This window comes from Notothenia rossii (genome assembly GCF_949606895.1).
Source record: "Notothenia rossii genome assembly, chromosome: 9".
In the NCBI taxonomy this organism is placed as follows: Eukaryota; Metazoa; Chordata; class Actinopteri; order Perciformes; family Nototheniidae; genus Notothenia; species Notothenia rossii.
In genome coordinates this window covers 70,706,795-70,722,143 of record NC_136907.1, presented here as the reverse complement: position 1 = coordinate 70,722,143, position 15,349 = coordinate 70,706,795, and the positions used below count along the sequence as shown (strand labels likewise).

At 40.3% G+C, this 15,349-nt stretch overlaps 1 protein-coding gene across 3 annotated transcripts in view; it reads left to right on the top strand.

Annotated features, from left to right (window-relative positions):
• Positions 1-15,349, top strand: part of LOC307017658 (netrin-G1-like) — a 57,738-nt gene that overhangs the window by 33,787 nt on the left and 8,602 nt on the right. For 2 of the 3 annotated variants that reach the window (XM_079647323.1, XM_079647322.1), the window contains exons 4-6: positions 10,050-10,222; positions 13,855-13,881; positions 14,867-14,911. In XM_079647323.1, coding sequence (XP_079503449.1) covers positions 10,050-10,222; positions 13,855-13,881; positions 14,867-14,911 — 245 coding nt within the window. The remainder of the gene's footprint in view (positions 1-10,049; positions 10,223-13,854; positions 13,882-14,866; positions 14,912-15,349) is intronic. The other variant, XM_079647324.1, reaches the window with a different exon arrangement.

Here is a 15,349-nt window from a genome sequence, read left to right as displayed (position 1 = left end):
AATCCTCATTTTCGTTTTGAATTAAGCCCAAATAGGTACCAGTATTTGTTGGATGGAATGCATTACACTAAGGGCTTAAAGCGATCTTTAACCTTAATACACCTCTTTGGGGGATAAATGGATATAACAACTATATATTCTGAGTGACAACACACTGTAACTTGAATACAGCATTTAGATGAGCTCTAAATAGCTGATTAGCAAGGCCATAATTATCACTAAGCGGTGCTGTCAGCGATTTGAATCCAATTCGCTTTTCTCAAAAACAGTGATTATCTCCTCTCTGTCAACTAGCTGTCTGTTCTTTATGTGTACTGTAAGCAATCTGGTATTCATACACCATCCCTACGACGTAAAAGTGAAACACATAAAGGAGCTATAGACAAAACTATTCCAGCCAATCAGCGAAGGCCATAGATGTAAAAAGGTGAAGACAACGGGACAGAGGTGGAGATTTTGTAGGCACTGAGTTCAGGTATATGGTAATCAATCTTTCTGGATGATTCCCCCTTTAAGACATATTGTTTATTTGTATATTGTTTGAAATGTGAGGGTTTTAAAAAAACTGACAATTATACATTCTAAAATACGCACTTAGGATTTTTAAGGCTGTTTTGATATTTTTTAATTGAATATCTCTAAATTGTAGATTTTTTTCTCTGTAATTCAACTCTAAAAATGACTTTTTACTCTCTCTGGTTTCCAAGAAAAGCATTCAGCGAGTCTTCTGTTTACAGGCCAATTCAAACAGCCTCACGATGGTCAACAGCTATGTTTACACTGAAGGGGGACCATCTACAGAAGTCAAGCCTACCAATCACAATTCACACTAATTAAAAAACTTTAACTAGCTATATTGCAGTCTTGCCCTTCACATAACCACATCAGCCAACACCAACTGCACACACACCTATACGCCCACTGGCTCCTACCCAGTCTCTCACATACAGTAAACATACATCCACATATGCTTTCAATCCTCCAGGCTCGTGCCCTGTGAACCGTGACAGCTGTAGCAAGCTGGATTGACAGAGTTTGAAAGTCAGGTTCAAGTGCAGGTTCACACGACCCCCAGCGTTACTCTGCTTCCATCGAAAGGCTCTCTGACTCTGCCAACTCCTGCTCACTTATCTTCTACCAGATGTCTGTCACATGCCGCCATGTTTCCTGCCAGTCATCTCTCTGTCTCCAGCGTTTAATTAGTGCTCATTAAGGCCCAGGCTTTCTTTGTAAATAATATATGGAGAGAATGAACATCAACATAAGCTACCTCTAGTGGGCCGGCAGCCATGAATAGTCAAATCAACACGTCCTTTTTCGTCAGTTATTGTATGATCCAGTGATAGAGACAAGGTTATTATGTCAGTTCAAATGGTGTATAATGTGTGTTTACGTTTATGTGTCCTCTGAGTAATGCGGTAGAATGTTTTTGTTATTACATTGAAGTATTAACACTACGTTTCTGAAAACAGAATTATTTTATTTGCACCCATAGTGAGTGCATTCAGAAAGCACTATTTGTGTGCTTCTGGGCTCTGTCCGACACACACACACACACACACACACACACACACACACACACACACACACACACACACACACACACACACACACACACACACACACACACACACACACACACACACACACACACACACACACACACACACACACACACACACACACACACACACACACACACACACACACACACACACACACACACACGGAACACAAAAATGCAGAAAGCCTCTGATTTCCATATTAATATGTCTTCCCATACCATTTTCTTCATGGCATCTTTCTTGTCAAAGTGGCTTACATCACATGAATGAGAAGGTCTTCCTAGGGCTGAGATGTGTAGATATTACCATACTGTATGCCTACATCAATGCACAACCTTAATGACACTCCCTGTCATTGAAATAAAATCACAGGCTTTCATTGCCACTGGCCCAAGCTACGTAAATTCAAATTTCATTTTGCCTCGGCAGAAAATTGAAGCATGGGGAATTAACTTGTGATCCATTCCTAATATTTCTCCAACAATTTGTGGAGGCCTAGCGTGGCTACTTTATATTTCGATGGGGGACACAAACAATTTGCCTGAGATGTATTATATTACACATCGAAGAATGACAAAATTGGCCACAGCACAGAGCGACGAAAACAAGCCTAATCGGGCTCTTCAATTTCACGGTGACACAGCCTGGTGTAATGAGGTGACTCTGTGACTCCCCCCCCCTCCTCGGCAAAGAGTTCAACAAAATACGAAATGTAAAAAGAGCAAAAGTCAATGTAAAGTAATGTTGTCCAACTCATTATGTTAGCCGGATTGGCCTGGTTCCTGCTCAAATGCTTGTTGAGATGTTCTTTTCCTACTCTGAATGTGAACACTTAAGCTTTTGTCAAATGCTCGGCATGAATATATATGTGAACTGTAGGCTATTTACTTCTCAGTAATACACCTACACTTTCAACAAAGTGTGCTACAGCAAATATTTATTTTCAGCTTTAGGGCTATTTAACATTTACCTATGTTAACTCCATATTTATTTTTAGATCACATCATGCGAGGTGTATTATTCATTTGAATCTACATGAATGATATTATTCCAAGAGTCAACACAGCTAAGTAAACCAGATTACAGCTAACATGTTTATTCACATGAGAGCTTGTATGAGACATTTGAATAACATAAATACTGACCTTTGTTTATTCAATCAATTATTGTAATTTATTTATGTAAATGTTATTTCCCAGGATAAAGGTCTAAGTGTGATTTCAAAACCTTGTCCACACTTGAATCTTAACCACACAATCGTATTTCTGTCGTAAAAAAAATTGAGAGGGATGAAACCGAGACAGCCTTTAAATAAACAAGCTGGTGTTTGGTTGTAGAATGGCCAGCAGATTAAGAGTACTAAACACAAGGCATGAGCAAAGCATAAAGACAAGATGTAATACTTATTAGCTGCAATGTGATAGAGATCATCACTCATCCTCACAGATCTTCTGTGAATGAAGGCTTAAACCCCCTCTCGGTTTGACTCTGCTTTTTATTCAATTAAATGTGGGACCATTGTCTCATGCTGTGTCTTGCCGTGCACTGTAATTGTTATTTTCCTTCTAATCTTGTTATTCAACTTTAGCTTATTTGTATCTTCTATTGTATTGTTTTTCTTTTTAAAGGGGCCCAACTGTAAAATGCATTTTGGTTTTCCCTTGGTTTTTAAAGGTTTTTGTGCATGTCTGCAAAGGCTACAATCCCAAAGTTCCCTTCAGAGTGAATTTCTCTTCCACATAGCGACATCAATATGTAACACTTGCGCTTCTATTGGCTAGTGCTCCAACACATTGTATGTTTAGGGGCGGGACATCACTAAGTGGTTGACCAATCACAACAGAGCCATCCATTGTGAAACGAGGTGCTGCATCACAGGCAGGATGAGAAAATTAAAGCACTTTTTGAAGATTGAAGCATGTAAACGTGTCACAGTAGAGACACAAAATATAATTTTAGAACCTGAAAGTAAGAACAACATGGCCCCTTTAAATCTGACGAATGATAAACATTCTTCTTTGGCTCCGAGAACAATTATTTCTGTCTATAGGCCTATTTGTTTGGCTGGAAGTCATTTTGATATTTCTAACCGGATAGGATTCCACGACCACATTTATTTTTAATGAAATAATTCCATGTCGGTTCCTGTGTAGCTCACATTCCACATCTCAAGAGAATCTCTTCTTTTACTGTAACAGACATCAAACAGCCTCTCCCTGCAGCTCTTGGCAGGTTATTCTGGTTTGTCCAGGTTACACATTGACATTCATCTAAAACTTTCAACAAGGCCAAAGTTTCCCCTCAGCAGCCTTGATCTCTCTGTATCTGTCAGAGCTATCACTGTCAGGCTATGTGAGGCTCTCAAAGTGCCGTGTCGAGGAAAGTTTCAGGAAAGCTCAGTATGTATTTATACAGCATGGAGGCGCATTACAGTTACTGACCAGGCGCTGTGTGAGGGAATAGGTGAGAAACACAGAGCTCAGGGAGCCTGGTCTGCTCACTCGGTCTTAGCAGAGTGGCAGTCATGGGTTAAATCTCCAATGGAAAAAAATCTGGAAAAGGTGCAGTCTTAAATAGCTATTTTATAAAATGCTCAATGTCGCCAAACTAATTTTGCAGAATAGTCAGAATATATTTTGTAGGAGTTACTGCAACTTTTCTTCAAAAGGTAAATAATATTCAGTTCTTCCTATTATTTCCTGTATCTTCAAAGCAACGGGGAATAAAGCACAAACAGACTTTTAAGCTACCACTAGCCCTTCAGCAGTGTATGACCTGGCCCTGTAAGCCTCAGGGTTTATATCGTACCAAAGGTGTACAAAATAAATTAGGTCAACCACAGCATTGCCTCCTCAGAGGGAGAAAGAGAACCCAGGTTGAATCATAGGGAGCACCGGGCTCATATACTGCAGTATTGTTGCTGTTAAATCAATAGGCATATAGCCGTATAGGTTTGATGTATTGTAGGCTTCAAAGCCACATTTTTCCTTACATTTTTCCAACAAAGATGCCTCTACTGCAGTGGTGGGGAACCTCGGGCCCCCGGTCCGTATACAGCCCGCGAGACCATTTGGTACGGCCCTCGAGGTAATTTATAAACACACGCAAAAAAGAAAAATGGTAAGATATCTGGATTAAGAGGGTACTTTTGAATAAAAAGAAAGGCGATATGAATGGGCTGTGATTTTAGTATTTTTAAGCAGAGGTCAATCAATTGTACGGTACTCGGAGGATGTTGAAAAAATTGAAATGGCCCTTGAGAGGAAAAATGGGTTATGGCTAGAAAGGATCTGTCTAGTGTAAAACTCTCGCGAGAGTTTGGCTGAATGTCACATGGCTGAATGTTTACGTTTGGCAGGCAGCCTTTCAGTTACGATCGTTAACATCAGTGGGCCACAGCAACTGATGATGAGAAGCTAAACTATCTATTAATTATGTCAATTACAGGGAGTGTGATTGTTGAAATAGGGTGTTAGCGATCTTGCTGGTGTTCAAAGAAGAATGACAGCACTGTAGATCACCAACACTATGGTTTATTTTTTATTCACAGGCAAGTCAACGTTGTCGCAGTAAAAGTCCCAAGATAGCTCCTGGTGCAATAAAATGTTCCCTTGCAGTGTTTTACTATTATGTCTGATGTTTCTCTATTAATATTGCTGCTGCATTAATGTGTATGTTGCATCATGTTACTGCTGTAGATGTGTTTCTGAGCCGCTCCAATTACAACGAGAGTTACAACGAGAACGTGGCGTCATATTTACACTAGACGGATCCTTTCTAGCCATAACCGGAAAAAGGTTCCCCACCCCTGCTCTACTGGGTAGCATGGGTTAAAAAACATCACCTATCAGTTACTTTAATCCAGCTTTATTCATTATCTGCACTTAGACATCTTATGTCTTTTTATAACCGTGTTGTCTCCCTATTCAAACATCTCTATCGCTTGGCACCGAGTTCAGTGTAATTTATCAACTGGGAGTTTGTCTGAGAGGTAATGCAACAGAGGGAAGTTATATCATACTCTTTGTAGTCTTTCGCAATTACCTCAAGGCTGTATGTTTTACAGTGAAACACTTACACTTGCAAGAATGCAGTTGATTCAGTTTAAAGTTTGATTACTGTAAATGTGGCCATGACCAGAAACATCCATTTAAGTAAAGCAAAATGTTCACTTTAAGTGCCTTTAATGTGATTTTTCTTAGCAGTCTCTGAAAGGTTGAACAGTTTTCCTAACCTGTCAGCTCTGGTGCTCATACTTTGAGTTTCCTTTTTAACGAGTGCTGTGCTCCTCTCTTGTCTTGAATCAGAGACGCTACAGTAGAAGCTGTCACAAAAAAGGAAAGCTGTGTTAGACTCAGAGAGCCTGTCAACACAGTGCCAAGTATCCAGGAGAAGCCAAGGTTAGGCAGCAGACAGGGCACTGCAGCTGTCTGCTCCAGAATATCAACAAATTAGCCCCTAGCCTCACCTTTGCTTGACTGTAGAGATTTGTCCTGTTACATTTAGCATGCCCATTCTAAGGCCACAATTATAGTCCAGTATCTGTATCTCATTATTCACTAGATGAAGCATTAATAAGATGCGGAACATTAGAATTGTTTTGATTATGAGGATTAAAGAAGGTAGTTTGTAACAAAGAAGGTCATGAAAACACTCATAATGAGACCAAGCCTAAAGTCCATCCTGTTGAATGTTAAAGCTTTGGTCCATTCATAATACATCAATAAAATACATATATGCTTCTACCTGAATGGGATTTAACCTTGCAGATAGCGTTGAGATTTTTCTTATACAATGCCTTCACGCTTGTTCAAAGAAGGTGAAGGGAATAATGAACACATTTAATTCACAAAATGAAACAGAGGTGATGTTTTGGTTACTCTGGAAAATGAAAGACTCTCTGTAAACTATTTACTTTTAAACTATTTGGTATTCAAAAAAAGCACAACAATGTATGATTTGCCTTGACCAGGGATTGCACAACACTATATTGCCATTGCATAACCAATGTAATTCTATAGTAAACATTTTTAAAAAATGTAACACACATTACTAGATTTTGTTTGGAAATGTGATATTTATCTCGCTCTTCTTCAATAAATATTTCATATTGCTTTCAAAATATCGCCTTGCAACAACTATAACCTTGAATAAGGTTTCTTACAAAATATCACATTTTTCAAGATTACATTCGAAGACACCAAGATTCTGATAGTATCAACTTGTACAGTAATCACTCCCACTATTCCTTTGTGGCACGAAAGAAACCAGAACGATAACAAACATCGATAACAGTTTCCTTTCATCCTTTCTAAGAGCATTTTACCCCAAGCTGAACAAATGCAATTGATGAGTTAGAGTCAAGGACGCTTGATTATTTCCAGTATCTCCTAGGGGAGGGTCACTTGTTTGGAAAATACCAATTGTTATTCGACTGTACACTGGTTTAAAGGTCATTACATTTTTTTTAATCTGTTTTCATAATGGCGCAGGTTGAAAAGGCTGGACATACAGTAGATCTCTTCCCTCTTGTGGCTAAATTAGGGACAAAAAACCTCTCTGATTGCAATATGACAATGCCAGCGGCAAAAGCATTACATCCCAGAGCTCCCCGGAGTGCCCATCATCTGCTCTATCACTGGGCCGCGTGCACCGGTTGTACTCGATGATCCAGATTTTGCTGGTTTTTAATTAAGTGGAAGGTCAAATCTCATCGCACTTGACTTCAGGGAGCTGCTGCTGTCTGCATGGCAGAAGAGCTACACCCAGTCATTAATTTTATGGAGCAGGGGCTTTAATTGATTAAAAAGTTAAGGACTTTGGGGAATGTGGGGTAAGAGGCACTCGCATTTAGTTGCTGTGAATGTGATCTGGTATTCATTCACATCCATTATGTAGTGAGACAGCACTTAACCCGAGGAAAGATGGTGATTTTCTTTTAAAGATTGAAAAAATAAGTTTTGTTGTTTGGAACTTTATTGTTGTGGCAGTATTGGAAATCCATTTCCCAGCAAATGACAATGATTGTTTCTGGTTAATGATCAGTTTAGATTTTCTGCATGGTCACATTAGGTTTTGGGGAGTTTTTTACTTTGAGTTGTAGAAAATGGTCAAATGATTTAGTTAAATCGCAGTGAGGCTTATACACCAGTCCAGTGTCCCAATGGTTGTGCTATGTTTGATACCGTTGTTAAGTAAGCAATTCTAATCACAATTCACAAGTATTTTTCAAAATGCCTTCCCAATGTCCTTCTTTCTGAATTTTGCAAGATCTGGACAATTATCTTAAAATAATTTTTGTGTGGGAGAAATGTTGTCTATGGTTTCGAAATCAACAATACATGTTCATTATATTAGACCACATGCCTATTAATAGTAAAACCACAGAAACTGACATTTTGCAGTGGTCTCTTCATTGTATTTCCCACTATACGGTATAGTTATCTATATAAAAATATGTAGTATGTTTTTGTATGATACTTACAAATGCTGAATTGTGCTTTTAAGTGTTACCAATAGGTGGATGTTACCAGACATCCACATTACTTTAGAACATATTCACTGACTTTTATACTGCTCATCAGATTTACATACCAGGCTACAGTTTCCCGCAGTTATCTATAATTAATGTGAGACGTCACAGTAAGGTCAGGAAGTCAATTAGAATGGATGTTTTTCGGGTGGCTGCTGTCATTTCTCTGTCTCATGTTCACTGGCCATTGTAGGCAACAGATACCTCACTCTCAAAAGGGAGAAATCTTCCCTTGGAAGCACTTTGTAAAAACAAACATAGGACTGATGTGAAACCATGAGCCGCCCGAACCACTTGGGAGGGTTTGTGTGTCAGATAGAGCCGATCGCCTCCCCCTCATTCAACTCATTATGTATCACAACATCATGTCCTTGGAAGCCTAGGTTCCTGAGGTGTAACCTTTTACCCTCTTATGACTAAAATATAGAAAATGATAGCTGGAATACGCATTGAATATGAAACTGTAGTATCTCTTTGGACATCAAACACTGCATTTCTGTCTCTAATAGAGCTATTCACTGGCAGTAAACACGACTCTCACAATGGTTCTGAGAACAAATATGTCAGGGTTGAGCGAAGCAGGCAGGACCCAAATGCAGGTTTAACAAGGAACACAGTCAACAACAACAAGGATCTAACAATGACAGACAGAAAAAACAGAACTTAAATGCACACAAGACTAATCACGCACACAAGACTAATCACACAAACAAGACACAGGTGAGGAGGGAGGAGAAAACACAAGGTGAACACAATCGGGTAATCAGGCAGGAGGGAACACAGGGTGTCCGTTTCTCAATCGCAAGCATACTACGTCATCGAGTGCCGCCGAAGAACCAGGCAAGCGTCCTCGCAATTAAGAAACACCCAGGCCATTTCTCAATCGCGAGGATGCTTGCTTGGTAGCACATGTCTTCCGAGTCACTTGCTTCAGAAGCTATGCAAGAATCCTTCCTGGCATTCGGAAAACAAAGAGTGGAACAGGCTAGCAAGTGTGCAGGTGTGCGTCATATGAGAGGCCCTGCCTTACATTTTCCGCCACAGATTTGGGGAAATTGGTCCGTGTGCAAAGCATTGTGGGGATCTTAAGACCGCGGAGTCTACCCATGTGCAGCCTCGAAATTACCCCCAAACCAAGGACGCGGCCTCGGTGGAATTCCAAGTATGCTGGGGATTGGAACAGTCCTTCGGCGGCACTCGATGACGTAGCATCCTTGAAATATTGGCTTTGGAAGCCAGTTTCCTCGAGATTGAGAAACGGCCCCAGAGACAGAAAGCAACAGGCAAGACGGGGGGTGAACACTTTTCAAAATAAAACAGGAAACGAAAGACAGATCAAGACAAGACAAAACACAACACAGACAGATGGTGACAAAATAATGAACTCCCTGTTCATTCTGATTGTTAGAAACACACGATTGAGACAAACCAACTTGTGCTTTCCCCAAAATCTTGGAAAGACAAGCACACTTGTTCTTTTTGGTCAAACTAGGGGCTATATTTGGTTAAGTGTTGAAAAGTTGTCAGGCCTTCTCTCCTCTACGGTCAGGAGCATCTGTAACAGCTCTGTCTAATAAAGCAGCTCTGTCAACCTCTAGGGTCTCCTGCCTGAAGGCTCCTTTGCCAAATGACAATGTAAGACTTTGAAAAGAAAGAAAAGAGAACTCTCAGGCTACGCAGCTCCTCTTTCTGCTATCATCTCTATCAGATCCCTGTTTTCCGCCCAATTAGCGAATCTCACAGATTGCCTTTTATCTAGCGCTTTGTGAAGGTATGATCCGAGTCAGATAACCCACCAGGATTTAAACTGACTCCTGTCGAAACATTTGAAAAGCACTAATACACGCTGCAGCAGAGGCAGACTTTGTTTATTCTCTCCAGAGGTTATTGATTCAATGGATGCAGAATGATGCCCATTCATGTGTCTGTCTTTTGTTATCTCTCTGTCTCAGGTGCAAGTGTAACCTGCATGCCAACAGCTGTGTGTTTGACAAGGGGAAGCTGGGCTGTGAGTGTGAACACAACACCACAGGGCCAGACTGCAGCCGCTGTAAGAGGCATTACCACGGAAGAGCCTGGAGTGTGGGCTCCTACCTCCCCATACCCAAAGGAACCGCAAATATATGTAAGTATATGAGTATGTGTAATGTAATGGTAGATATATGTCTAATTTACTAGTAAGGCTATTAGCCGCGTTCAATCCGCAGTACTTTTCCCACTTTAGTTCCGATATAGTTCAGAAACGTCGCGTTCACACCAACCAAAATTAGTTAATCAGAACCTTTTTTCCCCCTTTTCCGTCCCTGCTAGAGAGCAGGTACTTTCGTGGGAGAAAAAGGTTCCTATTTCTGATTGGCTGGGCGGATTGCAAACCACGCCCCGTAAAATTCCCAAAAAGTTTATGAAGCCGCCATTTTATTATCCTCGCATTAGCATTAGCATTAACCCAGCGCACAAACGCAGAGAGATGGCAACACAACTTGACAATTATCAAGTTGATGAATTCCAGTATCTCCTAGGGGACTTTTGCTTCGACCATCCTTGTGGTCATCAACACAAAAGAAAACATGGGAGCGGTGGAGATGAGGAGGTGTCGGCGTTCTGGCGATTTACTCTGAAGTAAAACAGGACTCCGGGGACTTCGGGTGGCAGTATACGTCGTGAAGTTGTTTGCGGCTTGCCAGTAAACCCAAAGCAGAAGAAGAAGAAGTGACGTCAGTGGCTTCATTTTACCTAATCCTTCCCCAGGAACTTATTCCGGTGTGAACGCGATCCGTACTTAGTTCATGAGAGCTTAAGAGTTCTCATGAACTAAGTTCTCATGAACCTTTGTGGGAAAAGTACCGCGGTGTGAATACGCCTATTGACAGAACTAAGTAAATGTTTGGCTTGTTTCATTTGTATGGATTTGCACCAAAGAAAATCTATTTACAAACTGTACAAATGTTACCTTTAAGCTAATTAGCAACACATGCACTGATCTTGTCTCCTGGAGTTTGTCTGTGTTCAGCTAAGACTAAAAAAATAATGTAATTTTTCATTTTTTTTCTGGCTGTCCGCCGTCTCTTAGGGAATTATTTTAGTCCAATTTTAAATCATTAAAATAGTAGGATACAGCTGGAAGCTCCTGAAAAGGCTTGCAAGCAGACAATGAGCATTTGTTTGTTAACAGGTATTTGGGTATAGATAACCTATACTTGAACCATAGTGATGGTGGAACAGTCATAAGAGTCATTTCCCCCTTAGGCCCTTGTTGGGTATGTTGATTTGTAGGGAATAAATAATGTGTTTTTTTCTGCTCATTCAGTATATAGCAACCATCCTTCCAATAATTACACATTGAATGTATTATTCCTGCCTCAACACCATGAAAAGTGTGAAATAATGCCGGGTATTTCTTTACCCGTTCACACGGTATCTCTGAGGCAGAAGGTGCTCTTTTGCATTATCCCCATTATAATCTTGGATGGGAGTTGAGTCGCATTTATCAAATCCTACGCCTGAGGCAGGGGGCTCATTGCCTCAATAAATCTAATACAGCCACTCATGGATGTGGTGGTGGACGGCCAGGCGAGGCCAGATGGTGAAGATCTAGCCCTCTGGTCCTCCATTCACACTGATTCAGACTCACAGTCAGCAACTCTCATGGCAGGAATCTGCGGGGATTGACAGCGGGTTTTTCAGATGCTCATTTTGATTGTCTGACTTGAATTATCTAACATGCTGATCTGATTAGATTATTTACCAGACATGTGATATTGCTATTGATCCACTGATTTAGTGCGAGTACATTTGTGCAGTCAGTAACAGTACCTCGTCTTGCTCTTCTTTGGGCTTTCGTTGATGAATTGGACAATTAGACGGTCATTTGTATGAGTATTATGTGTCTGTGGTTGTGTGTGCATGCATGTATGAGCACAAAAACTGTGTGGATGTGTGTGTGCACATGCAACCCATTTGATTGCGAGTGGGAGTTTGTTTTTAGGAACGTCTGTGAGCTCTAAGGAGATATTGCTGGATTTACCCCTGCACCTCCTCGGTGTTATGAGCCTCCCTGCAATGTGGTGCTCACTGTCAGATTGACAGGCCGTTATTAAAAAATCCAACACTTGGCCGCATCTGCACTGAACCGATGAAACAAAGGTCTAGCCATCTCAAAAGCAATATTAGCACTTGTTTGGCAGTGGCATAAAATGCAATAATGTTGCACATGGAAGTGACGTAACAATATTGGTCCCCCAGGTGTTAAATGAACAAACTTTGGTCTTGAATTATTCTTATTTCTCTCATAAGTAACGCCTAGGCCATGTAACATGCCTTTATCCATTATGTGAAGCTCATGTTCCCTTTAAGGATATTAAACGTACCGGCCTCGTATCAAGACAAATATCCAGAACGTGCAAAATGTAATTATAGTTTAATAGCTTTCATCTGTCATCAATTTTCCTCTTTAATCATGGAAGTCATTTATTTCACAGATCGGAACAGGGTGAGGTCTATTACATATTCAAATCCCCGCACATGCAGATATATGGACATACGTGACCCTTCATCTAATAAATTAGAGTCCAAAATGGAGCCCTGCGTTGCTATGGGCCATAGCTGTCAGCGGCTTAGAGTGACTGAGAGTGATTCAAATCCTTGGCTTTCAAAAGGAGGAAAGAAATCCTGCAGAGCAGAAGAGGAATCACTTTGAGAATTATGTTGACAGTCCACTTTGCAGGGAGCGTCAACTCATCTTGAGTTCCAAAGCAGGTTCACAGGTTAAGAGGGGTTGCGGCTGAGAGTTTGATCAGTTTTTAGAATGTGCTTTGGCTTTAAAAAGGGCAATATTGTTTGCCCTCCATTTCTCACCCAGAACAATTATTGGTTAGGAATTGAAGCTTGCTTTTTTCTTGCAAATTGGAGCATAAAATCTGCTTGCCGTTGTTGTGACAGCCCTAAGCGGCTAATGACATGATGAATGGGGTGCAAACAATATGAAAATCCCACTGTAGCATAATGACAGAAGAGGAAAAGCATGAGAAAATGACCAGAAATTGCTCAAAGCTGATTACATTAATGCAACACAAAGATGGGGAATCCACGGGCAGACACTGATAACACATGTTTTAGACAAAGACTAAAACAGGTTTGCCAAATTCGGGAGTTTTGAATATAACAGTGCTTGAAAAAATACTATAATTGTTCTTCCAGCCGACTGTGTTTATTTTGAATATCAATCATGGGCAAATGTTCCAAAACATATTTGTATTTTAATTTATTTGATTGGCTTAACATCTGTTTTCTTTATATCGTAAATCCCACTGACCTTTGAATAGGAGAAGATTACACACACTTTGAATGATTTGCAGATGCTGTTTGACTGGTTTCATTCAGAGATGTGTTAACAATTACAATTATCAAGCCAATAACAAAAAGGAAGCAAGCGCTCCACAGAATGTTTAGTTAAAAGATAAAGGAAAATCCTGATGAAAAATACGTTTCCGCATAGAGTTTTGATTCCGTTGACATTTCGTCATTGGCAAACCTGTTATTATCATCAGAAGTGGGCGGGTGTTGGACCATGTGGTCAGGTTCTCTGCAGAGCAATGGCTGCTATTAATCAGTGGACACAGTGGAGACCAAGTGCTGCTCGGCTTTGAATTATTCAAAGCAAACAATATTGTTTCCTCTAGAAGTTTCATGACTCAAGTTTCAAGAGCAAAATTACGCTATTCACGATTTCATGAAACACTGTCCCTGCTTTTTCCACAGGTATCCCCAGTAACCATGGACCAGCGCGTAAGTTGATCAGACTTTTTTAATAGGCATGCTGACTTATGGTTTCCTCCCTCAGTCGTGACTAACAATTGTTTGACGTATGAAGTTGGTGTGAGGGGTTGTGCTGTATAATCATCTTCATTCATCACTATGTTTTCTACAGTGAAACATATCCATCCTAACAAGGCAATCAAGCAGAACCTTATCTTAAGTGAGCCAAAGATTTGTCTGAAAAATAGAGCTTTGTTCATGTTGTTTTGAATAACGGACCCCACCCAGGTTTTAAAAGGCCTATAAAAATCTTGTATAGAAATGAATAGAAGTAGCCGTATAGAAAATGGACCAATGGATTAAAAGGGGAGCTTAGGCGTTTCCTTCTTTCCAGGCATCCATCCAACCAGTATGCAGCATGGCTTGCGCAATCATCAGCAGTAATTAATGAAGTATAGACTATTAGTTAACAAACTCAGAAATAACAGTTTAAGATTAAAGAAGATATTTTCTAGATCGTTGAATACAATAGGAGTCCTAAATGTGATGGCCTGTGAATATGCAGGCACTATTGAGAAAGATGTTCTCCTTCTTACTCTAGAGTATTTGCTCTAAGCGAACAGACAGATATTGGCCCAAAGCCAGAGAAAAAACAATTATTTTTGCTACGAAGACACAGCTCCCACCATGCATCTTATCTGTGTTGATGCCTGAAGGGGACTCCTAATACTGGATAACAAAAGCAGCTACCATATGTATGTCTCTGCATTTTGTCTTCACTCATCAAGTCTGCATGCACACTTTTCTACAGTACATCAGTCCATACTCTAAAACACAAGAAACTCTCCAATAATTATAAGGCAAATAAGCCCACAAAATACCGACTATTGTAAAAATATATATCTATTTATATATATTTAAAATCTCTGCATGCTGTTACTGTGCTTTAACTAAATAACAGCATGAAATATATTTCAACCCAGTGTAATATATAACCTTTCCTATTTTTACACAGATCGAGCAAATGCTTCATCTCTTGGTGTTGCAAATCGTAACCAAGGTAGGCTTATAGGATTTGTAACTTCAGCATGACATTAACAATACATAGGAACAACTTATTGCTTATTGATTGGCGATTTGAAAAAAGAGTGTAATGTAGAATATGCTAATAGAGGTATGGAGTTGATTGTTTTCCCAAAGCCCAGATACTTTCATCTTGCATGCACACCAACACACGCTGGTCCTTACAAGGTAGACCTTTTGTTGTGAGAACACTGTAGGGAATGGACCACATGCCTCATGATCACCAAGTCCACAGCCTCTTTGATCATGCCCTCTTTTTAATTACTCAGAATGCTCTCTGGGGGTGCACCCTTTCTGCCATGTACGCAAGGAGAAAAGGGAAAGAGGGGAAGGAGAGAACAAGCTCGAGGGTGGTTTATGTAGATTGATCTCCAGCTATCTCAAGCTAATCCTCCGGCCCAGATATCCTGTGTAG